We start from the raw sequence: 16,803 nt of genomic DNA, 5'->3' as shown, positions 1-16,803 counted from the left end.
AAGTGCATGTTTGTGCAGTACTGTTTTGTGCAGGTGACAGTTGGGGTGGCCTGGACTGTGTGAGGGGACCTGTACAGCATGGGAGGTGCCAGTATGGCTGCCACTCAGCAACTTTCTCCTCCCCCTACTACATTATGCTCACGCCCGTCATCCTCATTCCCTCTGGAATGTTCTTCAGTTCACAGAGAGTGGAATGAAAACGCCCTGGGGTGTTAGGGTCAGAAAGCTCTAGATATGAAGCTTCTGGATTTTGAGTCTTGGTGCTGGGCTGTTTATCTCCCTTGTTTGAGCTTTACTTTCCTCATCCAAAAATAATGGGGGCGATGGACTCTCCTCCGTGGCAGGGTTCAATGAGGATGGGAGGAAAAGGTGCATGGCACCTGGTGTGCGTGAGCTGGCCCGCGTCGCAAACCTGTCTGGGCCTCAGTCTCCATCTCTATAACAAGGGGACGTGGTCTGTGTCCTTCTTCCCATGGTTTTCAGCGGTGATAGGCCAGGCTGCCCGTCACCTGGGTAGACGAGTCAGGCTGGAGACCCAGGACCCCTGACTTGGACCAAGGGGCCCGTGCTGCACTTAGGGTCCCCAGCCAGGCCCTGCTGGATGAAGCCGAAGGAGCCTGATGCTGAGGTGGAGCAGCATTGGGTGCAGGACCCTCTTTGTGGCTGCCTGGGTGCCCTCTGGCCTCTCCCCAGGGCTGGCTGCTGTTGGAGAGCCGGGGAGACTGAGGCCCCTCCAGAGCTTCTGCTGCTGACACACCCCCTCCCTGTCCCCTCAGGCACTTTGCCTCCTGGAACCTCCCTTTCACCCCTTTGCAACTTGAGAAGGACCATTTTGACCCCTTCTGAGAGACAAGGAGACTGCTGGGTAGGCATGGACATCCACCCTCGCGGTCTCAGCTGCAGTTTTAAAGTCCAGATGTGGAGTTGGACACTCTGCCACCTTCCTGTCCCGTGCCCTCACGGTGTGCTCCTGTGAGGCTTACTCAGGGGAACCCAGCAAACTGTCCAAGTTAGGCCGGGTGGGGAGCCTCGGTTCCCCACATTCTGCAGATGAGAAAGTCGCTGTTTGGAGAGGTGGCTTTGCTTAGGTGGCAGGGCTTCCCTAAGTCCCTCCTGGCTGTGCATCTGCAGGGAGGAGGCTGGTCCATATGGTGTGTCTGACCCCTGTGCAGAACAACTGAAAACCCGCTCTGACATCTTGCTGTCTCCTGGCCTCCTGCCCTGGCCTCTTGCCATTGGTTTTGAAAAACTGATGATGGGAAGGGCCCTGAGCGGCATCGGGGAATGTCTGGAGCCCAGTGGATCCCCTGACAGCCACAGGGAGCCCAGCCCGAGGCAAGATCCAGAAGGATGTGGCACCTGGCAGAGGCCGCCATTCTCCTCCTTGCCTCTATTACCTGCTGTGGTTGTGCCTGGTGTGGACAGAGCCCCGCTCCCCCTTCCTCCCTGCGGTCATGTTTCTCAGGTGGTCATGAGGTGAACTGAGGCCAAGGAGAGGAGCTGGTGTGAAGAGGAACACTGAGAGGCAGGGCTGGGGACACTACTCAAGGGTCACCTGGCCAGGTGGTCAGGTGGCTTCGCAGGTACCCTGGAAACTTCACAAGTCAGAGAGAGGAGGAAAGAGCAGCAGGGACACTTAGATTTTTCCAGGGGTCTTGTCCCTATTTACGTGCGATTTGCATATAACTTATACACTGAACACCGTTTTGTAATTTGTCCCTGCACACATTCAGATTGGCCCTGTCCTGTTGTTCTTTCCAGAGATGGCTGCTTCCATCTTTTTGCTCTGTCCTGTTTTCCCATTGTGACCTCTCTTACAGGGAGGGCAGGGCACTGGGAACACAGAGTCAGCTTGGGGTTGTCCTTGTCATCTGTCTGATGCCACCTCCCTGGGGTTAGCACAGAGGGCTGGGCCTCCACTGCTGTTCCTTAGCAGGAACACATCATCCCAGCAGCTGTCCCTTTACCTGCATTAGGGAACATGTGTCCACCTGCTTGGCACTCAGCAGGTGCTCCATAAATGTGAGGATAAAGCAAAATTAGAGATTGAAGGCAAAGGTGGCAGGATGGGAAGGCACACCAGACAGGTTGGGCCAGGTTTGTGCCTGTGAAAGGGGGCTCGGGCAGAGTGGGCCTGGGGGGTCCTGAGGGTGGGAGAGTTGCCGGTGGTGGCCAGAGAAGGCATTTCTTTGTCTTCACAACCTTGTAGGATCGAGGGTTGAGGATGAGAAGAACAGAAAGGAAGAGGCCGATTATTTTGTTTTCCAGATTGAGAGTCTTGTTATTAGCAATTTATTACATCCGGGTCTCCAGCCAAGCACATTCTGTTCTCCAGTGTCGGGGGAAAATGCTTGGGGGACATGGCAAGAGGCTGGACAGGAAGGAGGAATGGATCAACAGTTTTATGATTGACGATGTGGTGTCTTGGCCTGTGCTAGGGGACAGTTTTAATATGGGGCCAGTGTGAGCCCAGCCCTGTGTGAGGAGGCGCCTCTGGACGGCCTGAGAGGCTCTGGGGTGCGGGGAGCAGGCTCTGCTCCCACACTCATGCCCCCCACCCCCGGCCTTGGGTTTCTCATTTCTCCGTGAAACAGGTCCGGAGCAGTGACTCTCAGAGCAGGAACAGGGGAGCTGGCGTGTTCGAACCCAGGAAGAGAGGGAGCAGGCAAGATTGTCACCCCTGTGGAAAGAATGGTGCACCAGGCAAACAACCCCCTTTTTGCAAATGCGCTGAGCTGGCGGAATTTCACTTGGTGGCTGCGAGATTGGGGCGGTAGATAGAGCTCTGCGGGCTGTGCGCGCAGGTTGTTATGTGGGGGTCCCGGAAGAGAATGGAGAGGGCCAGGCCAGTGCCCCTTCCTTTGAGCTGGCCTCCATGCTACCCAGGGCTCATCACTGGTCCCCGTTCCTGGAGGCAAGTCCCCTACCTCCATCCATCCCTCAAGTAAGTTGGCCTCCTTCTTCCCTTGTTCCCCCTCATTCTCCTCCTAGATGTTTGTCTTTGATTACAAGTAGCTACTCCCCTCTTCAAGAGCATTCCCCAGGATGCATGGTAGGGAAAGCTCGTGGACAGAACCTTCTCAGGGTTACGGATGGTGGTGCCTGATCCCCCGGGCCTCTGGAGGGAGCAGAAGCTGCATATATTTATGTATTTATTTTTAATTTTTTGGTACTGGGGCTTGAGCCCAGTGGTGCTCTACCGCTGTGCCACATCCCCAACCCTTTTAAATTTTTTTTTTTTTTACTTTGAGACACGGTCTCACTAAGTTGCTTAGGTCCTTGCTAAGTTGCAGAGGCTGGCCTTGAATTTGGGATTCTCCTGTCTCAGCCTCCCTAATCTCTGGAATTATAAACATGAGCCACCATGACCAGCCAGAGACTGCTTTTTGAGTGAGTCGCCCAAATGGTGGTTTCTTGCATTCCCGCCACTTCTCCAAGCTTGGTTCCTTTGGATGGTGGTTGATGGGCAGGTTCACTGTAAGATAAGAAGCTCAGGTGGGACTCTGGGAAGGTCGCCTTGGAGGATGTGTTGGGTGGTCCTGAAGAAGGGTGTTAGGCTGCGAGAGGTGGCCTGGTTTCCAGCCGGGAGGCATGTCCCCCACTTGGGCACATCCCCCTGAGGTGGGTTGGTGGGTTGGCTAATTGCCTTCTGTTCTCTGGGTTCTCAAGGCTAGCCAAGGCTTCATGAAGGGACGGATGCTGTGATTCAATTTAGTGCATGTGTATTTTTTTTTGGGGGGGGGGTGCCGAGGATTGAACCCAGGGCCTTGTGCATTCCAGGCAAGCATTCTCCCAACTGAGCTCTATCCCCAGCCCCAGTGCGTGTGTATTGAATGGGACTCAGAACTCCACCAGCAGCCCCTATGTCTGCTAAGATGACCGTGTTTGAGGGACACCTTGGACCAGGTGTACTAAGGAGCAACAGTGGCTGAGCTCCCAGCCCAGAGGCTGAGGAGGGAGCCCTGCCCAGAGGGGAAGGCATCCTGTTAGTTTAGACTGCAGTTAGGCACAGACCACCCAGCCTAGCGGGAACCTTGGACACAGGCCACCGAGCTGGGATTTTGTTGACAATGGGGAACCAGAGGTTTCAGAGAACTTTCAGAATGGGTGGCTCATTCATTCAGGCTGAAGCATCTCTCATTGTCCTTGAAAAATTCCTGCAGTACCCAGTTCTTTTCCATTCAGAGGCAAGTCTTTGAATTGCCTGCAAGTCTTGCTGAACTGCCTGGTGACTGAGACAGACTCCCCTTCCCTGCCAGGCCCGGGGGCTCCAGGGTGTGGGGCTGAGGCTGGTGGCCCTGAAAGATGTGCTGCTTTTTCCTGTCTGCCCTGACCTACGCTGCCCACCACTTTGGTCCCACTGGGGCTCAGTGAATGTGGCCACTTTTCCTGGGAAATCCAGCTTGTCAGTTTCCTAATGAATGGGCAAACTTGCATTGTTCAGGATTGATCTCAGGATGTCATTTTAAAAGGCAGCAGTTGAGTGTATTTTTAAACAAATGAGAACCTGGCGAGATTTACCAAGCCCTCAGTGTATGAAAGGCCCTGGGTGAGGAGTTAAGGTCCTGCCCTCAGGGAGTCCCTACTCTGTCTAGGGGAGAACAAAGCCCCTTTCCCTCCTAGGTTTAGGTCTCCTCGGGTGGGGAGACAGGGGTGAGGCAGAGTCAGACTGGGATTTAGGTCCTGACTCTGCTGCTTCTGAGCTGTGTGATTTCTGGCAAATACCAGACCGTGTGTGTGTGTGTGTGTGTGTGTGTGTGTGTGTGTGTGTAGGGGGATTGAACCCAGAAACACTGTACCACTAAGCCATAACCCCAACCCTTTTAATTTTTTTTTGAGATGGGGTGTTGCCAAGTTGCTGAGGCTGGTCTTGAATTTGTGATCCTTCTCCCTCAGCCTCCCAAATCACTGGGATTACAGGTGTGTGCTACCATGCCTGGCCCAGAACTTTCTTTCCTTTTCTTTTCTTTTTTTTTTTTTTTTGGTATCAGGAATTGAACCCAGGGGCACTTACCCACTGAGCCACATACCCAGCACTTTTTTTTTTTTTTGTATTTTATTTTGAGACAGGGTCTTGCTGAGTTGCTTAGGGTCTCGCTAAGTTGCTGAGGCTGGCTTTGAACTCACAATCCTCCTGCCTCAGCCTCCTGAGCCGCTAGGATTACAGGTATGCGCTATCATACTTGGCTCCAGAACTTTCTTATGGCCTAGTTTTTTCACCTACAAGTGGTGCCATACGAGGATGAAGAGATTTCATGAAGTGATGTACATATTACAGCACTTAGTCCACAGCCATTCCACGCTGAGGCTTGTCCTGTGATGGGCATGCTTTGTAGGGGGAAGTGACTTCCTGGTGTCAGGAGCATGGCCTTTGTAGGATTCTGAGAAGAAGGGCTTCTCAAGACCATGCTGGGGACGGGCATCGTCATCGAGGACCCTTCCCTCATCTTCCCAATGTCCATTCCGTTGCAACAAGCAGATGCCCTGTGTCACCCTGGCTAAGTTACTAAGCTTCTTGGTGCTTCAGCTTCCTCAGTGTCACATGCCATCGATAGCAGTGCCCTTGTGTGAGTGCATGAAAAGGCTTATGTTAAGACTGCCTAGACCCGGGCGCAGTGGTGCACACCTGTAATCCCAGCGACTCGGGAGGCTAAGGCAGGAGGATTGCAAGTTCAAGGCCAGCCTCAGCAATTTAGGGAGACTCTAAGCAACTTATGTCTCAAAATAAAAAGGGCTAGGGATGTGGTTCAGTGGTTAAGCACGCCCCTGGGTTCAATTTCTGTACCCAAAAAAGTAAATAAATAAAATAAAAAGGACTGGGGATGTAGTTTGGTGGTAAAACACCCCTGGGTTCAATCCCCCTATACCCCCCCCAAAAAAAAATGTGCCTAGAACCGTGCAGAACACATAGGGGGCTTCACCTGGGGTTTGCTGCTGGGGTTTGTAACTGGCTCTACTCTGCTATTGGAGTGATCGCTTAACCAGGGTAAGAGCTTCTGTCCCAAGTGGTTCAGGGTCTTGGAGCAGGGCAGAGGTGCTGAGTGGAGATGGGCTGGGGTGGGGACCCTGCCAAGATGGTCCCGGGTGCAGCACAGAAAAGAGAAGTGACTGTCATCCGGCAACTACAGGCAGGGCGTTGCCAGGTGTGAGGGAAATGATATTCTGGCTCAGAGCACACTGCGTGTTCTGTCCACCCTGAGCTAAGGGGACCGTCCTCGCTGGGGAGAGCCCATTTTTATAACACCAATGGTATTTACTTGAGTTGGGGTTGCCTTAAGGCGGGAAACCACCGCATTCACAAAACCCACTACTGGGTTATGAATTTCAATAATTCGTAATAATAAACAGCCCTTAACTAACCTTTGGACTCCGAGCTGGGGTGGCCGCCGGCAAGAGCCTGGCAGGAAGTGAAGGCAGCGAGGGTGTGTGGGGCTGCCCTCCCTGGTGACCATGGTAACAGGGCAGCTGGAGGCAGGGAGAGGCCTGGCCTGCTGGCCATCCCTGTGGCACGCAGCCAGGGGAAGTAGCCTCTTTCAGAGATCCTTGAGCTGTGGTGTTGGGCTTGGGGTCAGGTGGACCTTAGTGGGAGTCCACCCCCACCCGTTGGCTTCCGTTTCCTCATCTGTGAAGTGGCTTTTGCCACTGCAGAAGATACCTGTGAAGCACTCAGCCTGCGATCACTCAGTGGATGGCGGGAGCTGTCATTATCTTGCTGCTAAGGGGCTTTATCCAAGGCTTGCCCAGGGCTACACCCTGAAGGTGGAAGTCGGGGGCTTAGGAACACTTTAATCTCCACGGCATCAAAGGCCTGGGAGTCTCTGCCACCTATAATTTTGTCAGTGGAAGAAGTAATAATTCACGTCCTGTACAAATGGAAAAACAGCCCTGGGAGGCCGAGTGATTTGTCCCAGGCTTCACAGTGTGTTCAAGGTGTCCAAATCCCTTACACGTGTATGGGGCTTTGCAAACCATCTAGTGTGTCAAGTGCTAGAAAACAACCAAGGCCCCTAGTGAGCTGCTGGTGTGCACGTTGACTTCCGTTTTGCAGATGGTAAAGCTGAGGCTCCAAGACTTTTGGAGACTTGCCCAGGATCACACCCTAAGTTTGTGACAGAGATCAGGCCCGTACTCTGGCCTTCCGCTCTCTCCACCACACTCAGAACTATGACCGGATCCTTCTAGATTTTTTGCAGCTATTTTTCCTCCATACAGGCAGGTCTGTTAGAGTGGGTGGTCATGAGCTGGGAGGGAGAGGGTTAAATTCGTCCTCAGTGCTGAGCTGATTTTGAGCTGGGCACCTCCAGTGACCCCATCGCTGACCCCCTTCCCCTGGGTCAGGTCTGCAGGCTGTGGGGGAAGGGAGGCAGCACAGTGAGCTCCAGTGGCCCAGTGGTGGCAGAGGGAGGGCCTGGGGAGGGACAGCCCTGAGGGCCACTCATCCCTCTCCCTCCTTGGACAAAGATGAACAAAGTCTCCCTAGGAAATCCCTCAGGTCCTGTGGGGTGGGCTGCCATCGCTGTGGCCTGTCCTCTTAATGAAGCCGCAGAGCACAGGCCGCTCTCGGAGACACAGGAAGCTCTGTGATCTCTGCTTGGAGTGGGACCGGGAGAGTTCACCAGTAAAGCACCAAGTGGAAAATCAGAAAATGGGAACATAAGATAAACCTTAGGGCTAGCGGGCCTTTGGGGAGCCTGTCCTTCATTGAGAAGGACAAGGATGTTTTGGTTGGGTCGCAGAAGCCAGTGTATGTGACCTCAAGTGCAGTTCCGCCCTGCGCTCTGGGAGGGCTGCCTTGCTCCCCTTCCTCTCGCTGCCTGGTAGCACAGATGGGCTCCGGGGAACTTCGGTCTGGACCATTGTCCTGTGTCCTCTGCAGGCAGCCCAGGCATCTGGAGCAAACCTTATTCTGCCTTATTCAGCACATTGGGGCAGATCTGTTCTGGAAGCCAGGCGTCTGCCCAGTGCTTGCTTCAAATAGGAACATTCCGGAAAGCCGAGGGACTGACCTCAAGGGAAGACCAAACTTCTTCCTCTGTCCCCAGCTTCCTCCCCCCGCAGGTCCCTTGGCTCTGCCAGGAATCCTAAACACACCTTGCCTTTAATTGTTCCTAGAGGTGGTGAGGAAAGACCTGGCTGGCCCGGCAGGTCTGGCATTGTCTGGCTCTGGCCAACTCTAGACACTTCAATTAGTGACTTTAATTATGGCCTTGCGAGTAGGGGCTCTCCCCAGGCAGCTGGCCTCTGGCACTGCTGCCCTCTCCGATGCCCATCTAGGGTAGTCACCAGTCTGTGATTAAAAGTGCCATGAAAGAAAATTACTAGTAGTTTCTTGTTCTTCATTAAAAAAAAAAATTGTGATAAGGCGGGGCACGGTGGCGCACACTGTAATGCCAGCAGGTTGGGCGGCTGAGGCAGGAGGATCACAAGTTCAAAGCCAGCCTCAGCAAAGGTGAGGCACTAAGCAACTCAGTGAGACCCTGTCTCAATAAAATACAAACTAGGGCTGGGGATGTGCCTCAGTGGCCGAATGCCCTTGAGTTCAATTTCCAGTACCAAAAAAAAAAAAAGTGTTAAAATATATGTAGCATTATTTTCCCATTTCAATCATTTTTAAAGTGTGTAGGTCTGCTGGGCACAGTGGTACACACCTTCATCCCAGCGATTTAGGAGGGTGAGGCAGAAGGATTGCAATTGTCATGTCTAAGGCAACTCAGCAAGACTCAACATAAAAATAAAAAAAGGGCTGGGGATGTGGCTCAGTGGTAGAGCCCCCCCCCCACCCTGCAGCTTCAATTCCTAGTACCTCCAAATAAATAAATACAATAAAGCTCAAGGGCATTAGGTACATTGGCATAGTTGTGCAACCGCCATCCAGCCACAGAACTTATTCTCCCAAACCGAAACTTAGTACCCATTCAACAACTCTGTTCCTCCCTCTGCCCAGCGCCTGGTAACCTCTGTTCTCTTTTCTGTTCCTAAGAATTTAACTATTTTTAAGTACCTCCTAAGTGAAATCACTTTTCAAGTTCCATCCATCTTGTAACATGTGTCAAGATTTCCTTCCTTTTTAAGGCTGATCATCCAGTGTATGGGTGTATCCCATTTTGTTGATCTCTTCATCCTCCTGCATCTTCATCTGTTGATGGACACTAGGCTTCTTCCTTTCTTTGGCTATCAAGAATACTGCTGTGGCGGGGATGGGGGGTGGGAGTGACTAGGATATAGCTCAGATGGTAGAGTGCTTGCCTCACATGCACAAGGCCCTGGGTTCAATCCCCAGCACCACCAAAAAAAAAGAAAGAAAAAAGAATACTGTTACCATGAACATGGATATATAAATATCTCTTCAAGACTTCTTTTAGTACTTTGGGTAAATGCCCAGGAGAGGGATTGCTGGGTCATAGAGTTTTGTTTTGTATTTTGGTACCAGGAATTGAACCCAGGGGAGCTTAACCCCTGAGCCATATAGGGTATCTCTGAATTGCTTAGGGCCTGGCTAAATTGCTGAGGCTGGCTTGATCCTCCTGCCTCAGCCTCCAGAGCCTCTGGGATTAAAGGCATGCACGAGATTCATGGGGCAATTTTATGTTAAATTTTTGAGGACCACCATACTCTTTTCCACCATAGTAGCAACCTTTTATTCCCACTAGTGATTCTCACAGCTTAGTCAATACTTATCCTTTTTCCTCCTCCTCCTCCTCCTCCTCTGCCTTCTTTTTTTGTGTATGTGTTGGGGGTAATGGCCATTCTGTGGGGCGTGAAGTGGAGTCTCATTGTAGGTTTTTTTTTTTTTAGTGCAGTTTTTTTTGTTTGTTTTGTTTTTTGCTTTGTTTTGTTTGCAGTACTGGGGATTGAACTCCAGGTGCTCTACCTCTGAGCTATATCCTCAGCCTTTTTAGTTTTTATTTTGAGACAGGATCTCACTAAGTTGCCCCGGGAACTTGCTGTCCTCTTACCTCAGCCTCCCCAATAACTGGGAGTAGTTAGGATTACAGGTGTGTGCCACCATGTCTGGTTGTTCTTTGTTTTTTCAAGGGAAAATTAAGGTCCCAGGAACACAACGTCTTGGCTTTCCTATCCTAGAAGCAGTCAGGCTTTGGGCCCAAGCTTTCATGCCCTGCTCATGGCTTTAATCCTGGGTCATGGCTTCCAGCCTCCATGTGAAACCTCTTTGCTATTTTTGTCCCTGGCTCAACAGAGATGGCAGGTGAGGTCCCCTGGCTTTCAGGGACCCTGCTTTCCTACCTGTCAAAGTGGCAGAATGACTGAGACCCTATAGAGGTGATGGGAGGGTAGATGACCTTGGGGGTGAGGAGGATGGTTCAAGTCATGTGAGATCTGAAGAGTGGGATTATCCCACCATGGGGCCTGGGGTAAAGTAAATTGTGGTGGAAGACAGACAGCCATTAAAAATGGCTTTCCAGAGTGAGGGAAACTCGCTTTCCAACGAATTTTTAATAATATCTAATTTGTAGTAGCATGAAAAGCCCCTGGATATACAATTAAGTGAGGGTGAAGAAACAAGATAAAAAACCTTGCGTGTGAGCTCAATGGTGAAAAAGAAAACTACGTTTAGAGAAAAGTTTGATGGAAATATGTCAGTGATCAGTGCCACCTCCAGATTGATGAGAAATGGGTGACTTTAAATTTTTCTTTGTTACTTTAAATTTTGTAGATTTTCTATAGTGTAGTGAACACATACTCCTTTTATCGTCAGAAAAAATTGAAAAGAAAATTAGAGTGACTGCACCCGTTCATTAGGCACATGTGTTGTAAGCACACAGCTCTGATGGATGTACTGACAGTCCGGCATTAGATGTGATGCGGTGGGAGAGGAGCGGCTTGGAGAAGTGATAAGTGTGAGGGAGGTTGGGCCCGTCAGCCCTGTGCCCTCTAGAATGCTTGCTGCATTTCATTTGTGTTTGCTGGGGAAGGTGCTGGTAGAACCCTGGCTTTGAATTTCTTTGTTTCTGCAAGGGATATGGGCAGGTCTCTCTGAGTCCCCCACCTGCACTTACCTGGTCTCTTTGCCATGGCTAGCAGGATCCGAGTGATGCTTGTAGCTTGTAAAACCAGGGTCTTCTCTGCCCACACTTGTCTTTGACTTTCCTTGTAGCAGTTGAACCAGGACCGAGGGCCTAGTTCTTTTGAACCATCAGGAGAGCACCAGTGTCCAAAAGGTGGGGGTTAGGAACAAGTAATGGAGCCTCAGGGAGATGATTTTCCTTGGCCCTTAGGACCTCTGACAGGTGTGAGAGAAGCTACCCACTATATTCCACTGCTTAAAAAAAGAGACTGAGGCTGGGGGTGTAGCTTAGTGGTAGAACACTTGCCTAGCATATACGAGGCCCTGTGTTCTATCAGGCACCACAAAAATAAAAGAAAAATTAAGAGACTCATTAGCCAGTTTCTGGGTTCTGCTTCTTGGTTACCACTTCCTGGCTATGATCTTGGGGCCTAGCCTCCTTAAGCCTCTGTCCTCATCAGTAAAACAGATAATTAATAGTTACTATTTCACAGGGGCTGATGAAGTAATAGAGCTAAAGCACTAGAAATGACACTTGGCACGTTGTGTAGTCGATCCCTGTTGTCTGATTGAGACCTCGATTCTGCTGCAAGACTGTCCAAGCTCAAATCCCCTCCAGAGTCTCCGTTTTTCCATTTCTAAACTGGACATCATAATATTAGCTACCTCAGATGATTATTTTGAAGATTAAATAAATTAACATAAGTAAAAGGGATTCAAACAGTGCCCAGCGCGTGATAAATATGGTGACAGGACTCAGTGCATGGGATCCTCGGTCCTACATACCAGTTGCATGTGGCTGGCATCTGCCAATTCGTCAGATTGTCCCAAGGGTCCCTCTGATTGGCTGGTGCCCATTAGTCATTAAATACTTTGCAAGTCATCGTTATCACTTCCATTCTTATCAGTGTCATGAGCTTCCCACATCATGATTCCTCCCTGGATCCCCGCCTTTGCCAAGCATGGGTTGGCATTGGTGGTCTTGCCTCAGTTTCCAAAGGGTGCTAGTGATAGAAGGTGGGGTCCCAGGCAGACCTGGGGGCGGCTGGCTGCCCTGGATTGTTTGTTGAGAATTGTAGATGAAATCTGAGTGATTCGAGACGATGATACTGCTCGCCTCCCCTTGCTTCTCTGCCTTTTTGAAAAGGAGCCAAAAGCAAGGGGGGAAAAATACCCATAAATAAAGGGGGCCATGAAAATAACAAAAAGAAAGAAGAAATCTTGCCTTTGCGGCTGCCGATGGGGTAGATAATGGGAAAGGAAATGTGGCCCTTGCGGAGCAGAAGAACGGAACACTTTGTTCACTGGAGGAGCGAATGCTGCTTGGTTTGGGGGAGATGGTGGTGATTAGGCCTCCACGAGGACCTTGGGGCTGGAGGAGGGGAGGCGAGCGGGAAGCAGACCTGGAGTGGCCCACGCATCCGGGTCCAGCCCCTGGGCTTGGCCACCTGAGTGAGGTGCTCAAGCCGGGGAGCCAGATGCCCGAACCTCTCTGGGGTGTACTTTCCAGGTGGGTCTTTTTTTGGGGGGAGGGGGTGAGTTACTGGGCACGGGTCTCGCTGAGTGGCTTAGCCCCTTGCTTTTGCTGAGGCTGGCTCTGAACTCAGAGATCCTCTTGTCTCAGCCTGCTGAGCTGCTGGGATTACAGGCATACACCACCACACTACCAGCTCCCAGGTGGGTCATGGAGCCTTGGGGAGTCATCCCAGGGAGGAGAGGATGAGGCTGAAGTGTACTTGCCCATGATCTCTGTGCTCACCTTTGGGCTCTTGCCAGTGCTGCCTGGTGGCTTTCTTGGTAACCAGCATCTACTGACTTCTCATTCTTTTTGGCTTCATTTGCTCATCTCGAAGGCTGGCCTATTTCCTCATCCCTGCCTATCTGTGGAGGGTGTCTGAGGCAGGAACTGGAAAAAAAGTGAGATCCCTTTTCTAAGCCCTTGGGGACCCCAGGATGCTGCATGGGAGTGACCTGTAGGCTGGTGGGGTACAGAAGTGGTTATTTTAAATAACTCTAAGCATGGCCTTGGGAGCCTGGTGTGGTGGTGCCTGTCTGTAATCCCAGCCACTCGGGAGAGCCTGGGGTAGCTAAGGCTCGAGAGTTCAAAGCCAGCCTCAGCAATTTAGCAAGGCCCTGAGCAATATAGTGAGACCCTGTCCCTAAATTAAATATAAAAAGGCCTGGGGATGTGGCTCAGTGGTTAAGTGTCCCTGGGTTCAATCCCCATACCAAAAACAAAAACAAAAGGCCTTGGGAACATTCACTGCTTGAGGACTGAGTGCTTGGTTTGGCAGAGGGTCCTTGGAAGTGGGTTTTTTCAACCACCACAATACTAAGTGCCAATCCATATTGTACCCGACACTGCCTTAAGCATTTTGGATACATTAACATCGATTCTCCAGCAACCCTGAGAGGTGGGTAGTGTTGGCCCCGCCGCAGATGGAGACTTAGGTGTGAAGAAATAACAACGGAAAGTATCCATCCGCCTGCTTAGAGCAGCGTTGAACCAGACTCCCCACTTACCACCCCGGACCCTCTCAGTCTAGATTACGGCGATAATGGCCATCACAGCTGTTGAGCTGTGTGCCAGGCGGCAGGCTTTGCCTGTATTATCTCATTTACTTCTGGAAACCACATTAGGGGTATGAGTGACTTGTCCCCTTTATAGAAAAAGGAAGTAGCCGGCTTAGAGGGTTAAACGTGTCACCTGGTAAGAAGGGTGCTGGGTGCCAGCCAGCTCTGCAGATCCCCAGGGCCTCCATTTCACCCTGTACCATTAGAGCTCGATCTCCATGGCCTAGCCTCATCACCGAGCAGAAGCCAAATGCTGCCCGGCTTACCCTGGTACCATCTAGGAAAGATGAGATTTGGTGGCTGAACGTGGATGTTTGTAGACTGTAGACTGTTTTTCGCTTCGCTGTCCTTTTCCCAGTCTCTGGTCACCCCTCTGTCCCCACTTTTCCCTGTGCTCCTGGGATTGGCAGGGCACCGCAGGGGTTAGGATTGAACCTCCCTTAATCCTTGCGGGCTCCGCGGGCTCTGGAGGAGCTTGGAGGGGGCTGATTGAGTGCTGCAGAGCTTTGGGGTCATCAGGCCTGGAAGGGAGGGGAAGGCACGGGGCTCAGGAAGCCGCCATGCTGAGCACACCGGGTGGCCTTGTATCCTGTCTGCACTGCGGAGGCCTGGGACCTAGTGTCAGTCCTTGCCAGGAGAGAGTCCAGGTTGTTGGGGACACCAAAAGGACATTTGGACAACAGGTATCTTAAGTAGGGTGTGTAATAGACAAAGACATGCCAAGTGGTCCTTCAGGTGTGGGTCTTCCTCTTCTGTGCCTGTGTTGGGGGGCAGGCTCAGGGAGCAGGTATTTTTTGCTGTTTACAGACACAATCACATTCGGTCTTCTTGATAAATCTATGATGTAGGTATGTTTATTCCATCTTATTTAATGATTTTATTTTTATTTTATTTTTTTTTGCCGTCCTGGGGGTGGATCCTAGGGCTTCGTGTATACTAGGCTTTTCGAGGAGCTTCTCCCCCAGGGCCTGTCCGTTCCACTTTAGAGATGATGGTGGTGGAGCCAGGCTGGAAGCACAAGGCCACAGGACACAGGGCCCACTTTCTGGTAGCTGGGCCAGCCTTGTGATGATCACACCCACCCACCCACCTCCAGAGGAGCCTGGGCAAGTTGGAGGAGGGTGGGGCAGCTGTCCTGCTGCTGGTGCTCTGGTGGGGGAGGGGCAGGACAGGACTCAGTTTCTGCTGCTGTCACCTCTCAGCAGGATTCTCTCACCAGATCACCAAGCAAGCAGCAAGGCCTGCAGCAGACCCTGGCCACTGAGCGTCCTCTAATCGATTTCCTCTGACACTCCCTAGAGGTAGCCTCCGATGGCACAGGTTGAGGATGGCACAGGTTGAGGGCTGGGCTCCACGCTCTACATGCCCTTCTGTGGCCAATTGCAAGCTGATTGTTTTTCCGATGCTTCCACGACCCCCTCCTCGGGTTTGATAAGTAAACTAGAGAGGCTCCCAGAGCTCCCAGAGATACTTTACTTCCATTTACTGATTTATTATAAAGGACGTAACAGAGGACACAGATGGAGAGATTCGTGGAGAGATGGTCGTGAGGTGTGTGGAGCTTCCACCATTCCTCCAGGTGTGCTGACCTCCAAGGCCCTCCGAGACCCTCCGTGAGTTCAGCTCTCCAGAAACTCCCCAAACCTGCCCTTTAGGGGTTTTATGGAGGCTTCCAAGACATAGGCATCATGTCTGGGAGAGGATCAGTTTAACCTTCAGTCCCCTCTCCTCCCCAGCCCTAGGGGGTGGGGCTGGAAGTCCCAAGCTCTAATCCTGTTTTGGTCTTTCTGGTGACCAGCCCCCCATCTCACCGCTCTGTGGGGGCTGCCAGCTTCAGCCAACTCATTAGCATACAAAAAGACATTTATCACTTTGGAGATTCCAAGGATTTTAGGAGCTATAAGCTAGGAGACCCGGATGAAGATCAAACATAATATATATCTCACAAAACCTAACTGGAGGACAAGAAATCTCTTCCTGCTTTAGGTCTGTCTTGCCATCCCCACCTCCCTGAACATATGTATTCTATACCAGATTCTTTTTTTTGGGGTACTGAGGGTTGAACCACTGAGCCAAATATTTTTTATTTTGAGATAGGGTTTCACCAAGTTACTGAAGCTGGCCTTGAACTTGTGATCCTCCTGCCACTGCAGTTGGGATCACAGGCATGCACCACTGTGCCTGTGCCTGGCCCCAGATTGTTGAATTGTGTGCATTATCTTCTAATTGCAAAGCAGTGGTTGGCACCCCATTTTACACCTAAAAGAAACTAAGGTTTTGACGGGTAGAATCTTTCCCCCAAGTTCCCAAAGCTACCTTGGCTTCTTTTGACTAATTTTCCTCGGCCATGATTCAAGTCAGAAACACCTGGTGTCCTGCAGGTGGTAAGAACTGGCCAGTCTGTCTTGCTGGGCCAGAGCCTATTATCTGGGGGTGCTGGGGGGGGAGTGGCCGCACCTTAGCTGGTAGATGAAAAGGTGTGGGTTTGGGCATCAGTGCGTCCTGAGTTCATATGCCCCTGCTGTCTTTGTACCTCTTCTTCCTTTGGTGAATGTTCACAGCTGTCCCCACAGGGTCTTTGACAAGGACCGTTTGCTGCACAATTTGGTGCTGGCCCTGGGTGGGCACTGCCCCTGTAGGAAGCCAGACACATGCCCCTGTTCAGGACACAGGTGTGGCCCTGGCACCTGGAGACAGCAAGGACGGGCCCACAGCTGCCTCCTTAGAGTATTGGGGTTCAGGAGAGCCTGGAGACAGCTCAGGTCCTGAAGGCAGGGAGGTAGGTCTCCAGGGGGGACTCCAGAGCCTCTGCGCTCAGGCCCTCCATCGCATGCGTTATTCCTGGAGCCTTAACAAACAGTTTAAACTATCCTCTCACTGTCCTTGACCTTCCCCCTGGGTTCGGGCAGGACCCAAATACTGCAGATGTCCCAAGGGCCGAAGGTGCCTGAAGACCAGGTGGGAGGCAGGTGGAAACCCACAGGAACCTTCTCCCTGGCTGCTTCTTTCTTTTGCACTCTCTCCCAGGTTAGCCGAGCAGCAGCTGTGGAAGCTCGGTCGGTTGGGAGCTGCACTTCTGTGGCATTGGTGCTGCTGGTGGGGAGGACACCTGTCTGTCCAGGTGAATGGCACCTGGGCCAGCCTGGAAACATCCTGGGGCCTGGGAGTGTTGCCAGTGGCCCCTGAGCTGGGTGGACCTGGCC

General features: G+C 51.6%; 1 protein-coding gene across 6 annotated transcripts in view; it reads left to right on the top strand.

Moving 5' to 3' along the window:
- The window catches only part of Sox13 (SRY-box transcription factor 13), a 45,027-nt gene that overhangs the window by 11,060 nt on the left and 17,164 nt on the right, over positions 1-16,803 (top strand). For 2 of the 6 annotated variants that reach the window (XM_046463364.2, XM_046463357.2), the window contains exon 1: positions 2,191-2,944. The exons of 2 other annotated variants lie outside the window; for them this stretch is intronic. In XM_046463364.2, coding sequence (XP_046319320.2) covers positions 2,811-2,944 — 134 coding nt within the window. In that variant the 5' untranslated portion in view covers positions 2,191-2,810. Of the gene's footprint in view, positions 1-2,187; positions 2,945-16,803 lie in introns of those variants that run through there. 2 more of the 6 variants (XM_046463400.2, XM_046463410.2) reach the window with 2 other exon arrangements.

Source organism: Marmota monax, unplaced genomic scaffold (genome assembly GCF_021218885.2).
Source record: "Marmota monax isolate L192 unplaced genomic scaffold, Marmota_monax_Labrador192_F-V1.1 WCK01_AAM20220418_F8-fsc00099, whole genome shotgun sequence".
Taxonomy (NCBI): Eukaryota; Metazoa; Chordata; class Mammalia; order Rodentia; family Sciuridae; genus Marmota; species Marmota monax.
The sequence above is the reverse complement of the archived record's forward strand: the minus strand, read 5'-3'. Positions and strand labels throughout refer to the sequence as shown.